We start from the raw sequence: 7457 nt of genomic DNA on the forward strand, positions 1-7457 counted from the left end.
TTAAAACCCACGGGAAATTGATGGCCAGTAAAGAGTTGTGTTGGGGCAATGTGCGTGATTAATGCCAACTGTCAGGGGCTGTCGGAGGCCGATCGCGGCGAGCCGGGAGCGCGAGGCTGAGCCACGCTCACCAGATTGCTGGGGATTCCAGCTGCCATCGCTCAGCTCCCGCCTGCCCCACACAGCTTGTGTCACCCGCGTGCTTCCTTCCGCCAAGCCTCTTAATTCAGTGCTAACAAGTCACTCCTGCTCATTACAGACCCCGGAGCCTCCTGCTCTGTCCTGGCGGGAGGAAGGCAGCCTGTGCCGGGCATCGCCGCGCCATAGCTGGTCCCTCATCTCCATCAGCTCCCACCCCCTCAGTCAGTGATCCCTGGGGAGCTTGTACAGGTGTGTTGCCCCTCCAAGAGACCCTCGTGTGCACACCCCTGACCCCACACGTGCCACAAAGCCCACTTGTCCGTGCCTTCCCTCCTGCACCCACAGTGTGACACCCTGCCCTGGTGCCTGCACACAACCCCATGGCCCTTCTGCCACCCCCAGCCCCACCACACTGTGCACATGCTGCACCCCATATGGCATCTGCACTGCCATACACAGAAATGACACTCTTCAACCCTCACATGACCCCATGTACCTGCAGTGTCCCTCGGGCGCATCTGCTTCTCCTGATGCACTGGTGGCCTTTCCCACATGTGCACATTTGGGACCCCACCACGTGCCGTCTGTGGTACAGCTTAGTGTTCCTGTCCCTGCTTGAGCCCCCCTGTGCTGCTCCCTGCCCCTGTGCTGTCCCTGCTGGGGCCATCCCAGCTCAGCCTGGGGCACTCTGGAGCCTGGGGGCTTCGGGACAGCAGGCACTGGGGGGTCTCTGCAGCACTGTTGTTCTGCGCTCTCCTGGCAGCTGTCCCTGTGGAGGGGCCTGTCCCCGTCGCACTAATACAGGTTGGGAATATTGGGTTTAATGATCTGCAAAATGAGGAGGCAGCGAGCTGACATTTACGAATGGTGCTGCATCCTTCTCTTCCCAGACGCCTGCTAATTTGTTGATATCCCAAACACCTCATAATGATGTGGTACAGTGGCAGCTTGCAAACAAGCATCCCGAGGCTGGGGGCTGCTGGCTGTCCTGCTCCAGGACATTCCTCATGGGCTTGGCAGCCAGAGAGCAGAGCTGTGGGCCAGGGTCTCCCTGCACCACAGGCAGGACCTGCCCATTTCCTGCTCTGGACTGGGCACCGATGCAGAGTATAGCCAGAGCCTTTGAAGAGCAGGACCGAGCCTTGTCCCAGCTCTGTGCTGAAGCTGAGGAGTTTTTAGCCCACCTGCCGTGTACCCCTTCTGCTCAGAGCTGTGCTTCACCCCACTGAGAGCAAAGAGAAGGGCCCTGGCACAAGCTGTGAGGGCAGCACTCTGGGACACTGCTGTTCCCCTTCTTCCTTTCCAGCATCCCATAGGTGTCAGCAACAGATGCACCATTCTGCTGGGCACCTCAGCTCCATGGTCCCCTTGGACAGCAGAACTCCAGCCCTCCCTTGTGCCTTGGTGGAGTCTTCCTTATCCTCCTCCTGTCCCTTTGGGCTGGCTCCTGTCAGAACACACAGGGTATCTCTGTTCCCCCATTTCTTGACAGCCCCATAGTGCTCCTCTGCTGCCCAGAGCTGAGGCTTCCTCACAGGTCTGGCATGTTTTCAGGGAGGCTGCTGGCTGTGCCCCCAGCACAGCAGCTTGGGGAAGGTGAAACCCCCGGACTTGTCACCTTGCTGCAGTCCCTGCCAGAATCAGCTCAGCTCAGCAGCTAGTGGGGTCTGGGTGCCATGTGGCCCTGCTGTCCCAGCCACTGCAGTGTGCCCTCCCTAATTCTGCTCCCGTTCGGAGCCCTTGTTGCCGGGCGGCGTTGGAGGGGGGTCGTGGGGTTAACACCCATTAGCAGAGCCGGCTCGCACCGAACTCTGCTCAGCAACTCTTCACGGAGCTCAGTCTTTAAAACATCATCAAAAAATCATCAAGAGAGAGAGAGAAGCAGCGTGTTCATTTCCACTGCCCACTAATTCTAATGGAGCCAGTGTAATGGGCTCCCACCAGCACTCCAGTGGGTAGCTGCAGGGATGGGGGGACGGGCTCTGCCTTCTGGCCCTGGGATAGCCCCTCACCCCAAGCCGGCTGGGAAGGGCTCCCTGCTCCTGTAGGAGTGACTTCCTCCGGGACCTGATTGCTGTAGAGTCAGAGCTGGCAAGCCTGGAGGCTCCTCTGGCCTCCAGGAAGGAGCCCATGCCTGCGCATGGGGCAGTGGAGAGAGTTCTTCAGCTCTGCTTCAGCAGAGGGAGTCTGAACCCTTCTGCCCATGTCATCTGCTTGGTGCTACCCTTTCATCTGTCCAGAAATGTCTCCCTGCCACATAAAAAACCTGTACCTCTCCCCTGAAAAAGCTGGGAATGCCTCATACTTTCCCTAAAGCAATTACTTGAGTCTGATTCAACTTGTACAGGTGCTTGGGGAGCTCAGGAGCTGGTCCCAGACCTTCCTAAAAGCAAAGTCTGCACAGTGTTCAAAGCTGCTCTGAGTCCTTGATTCCTTTCCCAGCTCTGATGAAGCCCACGTGTGAATCTGGGGGTGTGATCCTGCAGTTCCCCACTCCCCTGCCATAGCTGTGCCATGCTCAGGCCTCCACAGAGGTCGGGCCTGCAGTGCTGTCCCATGCTGCTGCAGGGGAGAGAGGTGGGGAGTTTGCCTCAGAGCAGCAGAAAAGCCATGGTCCTTTGTTAGCTCTTCCCGGGCTCCGAGAGCAACAGGCCCTTTGTTCGGTGTGAAGCTGGAATCCAGGAGGCACAAAGAAGGAAGGGAATGGAGGTCCCGTGGCTTGTGGAGCTGGCGCCAGGGCTGCGGTCAGACTGGGATGCTGCCAGGGCTGGAACTGGGCAGCCCCAAGGTTATGTGATATCCCTGAGATATGACAGTGGGAAAGTCCATCCAGGTGGAGCTGGAGCCCCAGAAATTTCACTCCCAGCAGGAGGGAGCCACCTGTCTCCCTGTGAGCATCCTGAGCAGAGGGCTGGGAGCCACATGGAGCACCCCCCCAGCCCAGGCCAGTGCCTGGGGCAGGAGGGCTGTGCCTCAAGGACAGCACCTAGCCCAGCACTGGAGCCCTGGGCAGGCAGGATGGGCACTTGCTTCCACTGGGAAGCATAGGGGCACAGGAAGGCTGGGACTGGGATTCCTGCCTGTGTGTTTGGTGGGGAAGTACTGGGCAAATGAGAGACAGGAACAAAGAGGATGGAGCCATGTGAGCCCATACCAGGAATCCTCACAGTGTCCCGGGGACCCGGACATCCTGTGTCCTACTGTGCAGTGACAGCGGAAGCAGCTCAGCAGCAGGGAGGACTTGAAGTGCATCCAGTGCTTCCCGGGTCCAGGCAGCTGGCGTGGGCTGTGCAGCACAGCAGCCATGGGTGGCACAGACCAAGGGAGAGGTTTGGAGAGGACAGAGCCCATTCTGATGTGTCAGGGTGCCCGACAAGCATTCCCTCCAGCTCCTGAGCAGCCGCTGGTCCTGCGGCTGTGGGGAGCTGGTCCTTACACCCCTACAGTTTGGGGGCTCCCTGCCTGTGGCTGGGTCTGGCAGTGCTCACAGAGGCTGGTGCCAGCAAGCCAAGGAGGCAGTGCCTGTTAGCCTGGCTGTTGTCTGGCTGTTTCTTCTCTCAGTATTCACAAGTTACCAGCTGCATATTTTCCAAGAATCTTGTTCTTGTGCTGGAATTTGGTGCCCTTGGAGCCTCCACAGCAAACACTCTTAGGGGAGGAGGCACATGGCCTGCAGGGAGCCCCTCAGGGTGGGGACTGTGGGGTCTCTCCTTCAGCTGAGAGTTGGAGGAAAGGGTAAAGTGCTGGACAAGTGGTTAGGCCAGTGCACCACAGAAAGGAGAGAGTCCAGCAGCATGACTGACTGCTCACTCCCTGCAGTCTGTTGTCCTGAGGGCCCAGAGTGTCTCGTTCCAGCAGGAGAGAGGCAATTGGAGACATCTTTCCCCAGAGGAAAAGTCCCAGACTGATTTAGAGTGAAATGGGTGAAACACTCTCCCCTTCCTTATCTGGGAAGGGCAAGTCACGAGTGTCCCTCGTACTGGAGTCAGTCCATCCTTCCCAAGCCCTGCTGGTGTGGAGATCTGGCCTTGCATTCCTACACCAATGCATGAGCACTGGTGGTCTCCAAGCCCATGGCTGCTGCTGGGATCCATGCAGGACACACCATGGAGCTCTCAGCACTGACAAAGGGCAGTACCTTTCCAACCTGATGTCACTCACTTTTAACCGTGGAATGCAAGATCCCAAGGTACTCTGCACCATGGCACAGGTGCAGGAGGGCAGGTTACCCTTACGTTGAGCACTTGTGTATGAGAGAGGAGATGGAGTCGGGTGCTGTGCCCAGTACTTGTAAATGCAGTTGGTGGCTGCAAAGAAGGGCTGTGCTTTCCCACCTCTCCCATTAGAGCTGGCTTTCTTAAGGAGATTTTCCAAGGCTGCACCATGTTCGGGGGGTGCCTGGCTCAAAGAGGCCCAGCAACAGCCCGTGGTGGCCTTGCCCTTGGTGGGACCTGACTGGTGGCCTCTGCAGACATTCACAGTTCTGCTGGGGGCTGCAGCAGCTCCTCAGTCCCTGTCCTCCTGCTGCTCCACAGTGAGGGGCTTCCCTGGCCACAGAGAAGTCGGGCAGAGGAGGGAACCTCCTCCAGACTCCCCTGCTCTCCTTCCCATGTGGGCACAGACCCTGCCAGGCTCTGCCTCGCTGCGGACCGGGGGCCCCGCGGCCTCTGCGCTGTCTCTGGAGCTGAGCAGTTGACTCCCTGCTTTTAATAGAGAGCTGGGAAGGCACATTATGGAGATGAGGGTGTTATTTGCATAACGCTAATTAGGTAATTACAAATCATTTTGCTATGAGCTGAAGCGTGTGCTGTGACATAACGTTTATTAGTCATTCCATTCAGGCCCCGCTTAGTTAAGTCATTTACTGCACTAACTACTGAAGTTGGCAATAAAGGTAAATGCTGGTGCTGGGTGTGAGGCTGAGGCAGGGTGCCCTGCGAATGTGGCCTGTGGGGGCTGTGAGGCTGAGGCAGGGCACCCCAAGAACAGTGCCAGGGGAGCTGCAGGACAGAGCCCAGGCTGGCAGATGCCAGGGGGGCAGAACACATTTTAAGCCTTGGTGAAGAGCTGCCTCTGAGCCCACCACATAGGCCCTCCTTGCATCACCTCACTTGGTGTGCGGGACCCTCCAAAGCCACTCGTGGGTGGGCACCAAGCGCTGGTGCTAGTGCTGTTTGGGGGCACTGGCTCTGTGGATCTGGTTTTACTGCTTCAGAGGTTAGCAGCTTTCTCTGAGCTGGGACACAGCACATGGAGAGTGTGCATGAGCAGCTTCCAGGGGTCTGGTGCTGCAGCCTCCCAGGTTTCCTCGACCAGCTGGGTGAGGAACGAGGCCACAGGTGTTTGTGTGTGGAAGGAAGGGCAGGCCAAGGCCGGTGGAGCTGTGTAGGCAGTGGGAGGTCGGATGGGTGCAGAGCTCCAGTTCCTCCCTGTAGGCACTTGCCTGTCCCAGCCTTCTGGGCTCCACTGCTGCCAGTGGCCCTGCCCATGTGCAGACACAGCAATGGCCTGCAGGGATCTGTCTGATGGCAGACCCCTTCATTCCTTGTCCTGTCATGGCACATCTTTCTCTTCCAGAACCAGATGAGCCATTTGAGTTCATTATTGTGTCGCTGACGGGCCAGACATGGCTCTTTGAGGCCTCAACGTCAGAGGAGCGGGAGCTGTGGGTGCAGGCCATCGAGAGCCAGATCCTGGCCAGCCTGCAGGGCTGTGAGAGCAGCAAAAACAAGGTAAGATACCTTGGCTCAGTTCTGCTCTGTTCCCTCCTCTCTGGCATCTGCTTTGCCATGTCCCATGCTTCCCTGTCTGTCCTGGCTGGATGTTGTCCGGATCCCTCTGCTGCCAGACAGAGTTGACTTGCATCCCTGGGACTGTGCAGCTACCCCTGGGTTTCCTGTCACCTCTCCGCAGCCTGGCTCCAGTCCCACAGAGCTCTCTGCATCCCACCTGGCTGGATCTTGTGTTATCCACTCCCACCCTGGACATCTCTGGCCTTTATCCGTGCTCTGGCCCACCCTGCCCCTCTGACTCACACAGGACCATGAGCAGTGGTCCCTCCAGACCCTGTTGTCCGAGCCCCTGTGCTGGACACCCCCTGCAACAGTGCCCGTGGATGCCCCTGGAGCGTGGGACTGGTGGGCTTCAGGAGTGTACAGGATGTGTGATGGGGTGGTTGGCCTACAGTGAAGGGGATCTCCTGGGGTTTGTTTCAGGCTCGGCTGGGCAGCCAGGGCGACGCGCAGGCCATGCAGGCCGTCCGCACCGCACGCGGGAACAGCTTCTGTGTGGACTGTGACGCACCAAGTAAGAGACACTACACTGGGGGGCTCACTCAGGAGGCGAGGAGGCTCTAGCCACCCCCTCCTCAGCCCAGAGAGACTTGCTCTGTGAGGTTGTCTTGTCTTCTCCTGCAGTGGACCTGCTCCTCAGGGGTGGGGCATGGACCCACCTGCCACACTGGCCTGTGACCCTCACTGGCCAGTCTGGGGTCCTGGCCTCTCCATGCTCACCTCTCCCAGGGGCACTGGGCTGGAAAGGGTTCTGGTGGGCAGGTACCTGCAAATACAGGTCTCCTGAATCACAGGAGATGGGTTGGTGAGTCCGTGCAGGTAATAAGTCTTCCCTTCTGATCCTGCTGCCCTCAGATCCAGATTGGGCTAGTCTGAACCTGGGTGCCCTCATGTGCATCGAGTGCTCCGGGATCCATCGCAACCTGGGCACCCACCTGTCCCGCGTGCGCTCCCTGGACCTGGATGACTGGCCTAGTGAGCTTCTCATGGTCATGACAGCCATCGGCAACGCCCTGGCCAACGCTGTCTGGGAGGGAACAGTGGAGGGGTACCCCAAGCCCACTCCTGAGAGCAGTCGGTAAGGAGATGGGGAACCCCAGAGATGCTTCTCAGGCACCACACCAGGAGGGTTGGGGGAACCATAGGGGGTTGGGAGCCGTTGAGATAGGCAGGATTCCTCAAGCTTCTCCAGTATTTGCGGTCTTGCTCGCCCTCAAGCCACCTTCTCCCACCATCCTGTTGGGCCAGCGGAGCTCCGTGGTGGTGATGGCGGGAGCCGAGGCTGGCTGCAAAGCCGAAGGGGTTAACAGAGATGGTTTGGCAGCTTTGCGTGGGTCTCCAGGGTCTGTCCCTTTCAGGCCCTTGTCTGTCCCTATCGGAGCCACTCTCCTGTCACTCATCCCAACAAGAGCCCATTCTGTGGCTTATCAGCGGCTGAGAGCGGGTCAGGGGGCGGCAGGAGTGAGCATGCTCGGCGCGGGGCATTGATGGCCGCCCGCCAGATGCAGATGGATAGAATGGCAG

At 58.8% G+C, this 7457-nt stretch overlaps 1 protein-coding gene across 1 annotated transcript in view; it reads left to right on the plus strand.

Annotated features, from left to right (window-relative positions):
- Positions 1 to 7457, plus strand: part of LOC103810221 (arf-GAP with GTPase, ANK repeat and PH domain-containing protein 3-like) — a gene marked incomplete at both ends in the record, with an annotated part of 13754 nt that overhangs the window by 5436 nt on the left and 861 nt on the right. Inside the window, 3 exons of the mRNA XM_009083115.1 lie at positions 5719 to 5873; positions 6357 to 6447; positions 6789 to 7011. Of these exons, the coding sequence (XP_009081363.1) occupies positions 5719 to 5873; positions 6357 to 6447; positions 6789 to 7011 (469 nt within the window). The remainder of the gene's footprint in view (positions 1 to 5718; positions 5874 to 6356; positions 6448 to 6788; positions 7012 to 7457) is intronic.

This window comes from Acanthisitta chloris, unplaced genomic scaffold (genome assembly GCF_000695815.1).
Source record: "Acanthisitta chloris isolate BGI_N310 unplaced genomic scaffold, ASM69581v1 scaffold30929, whole genome shotgun sequence".
NCBI lineage: Eukaryota > Metazoa > Chordata > Aves > Passeriformes > Acanthisittidae > Acanthisitta > Acanthisitta chloris.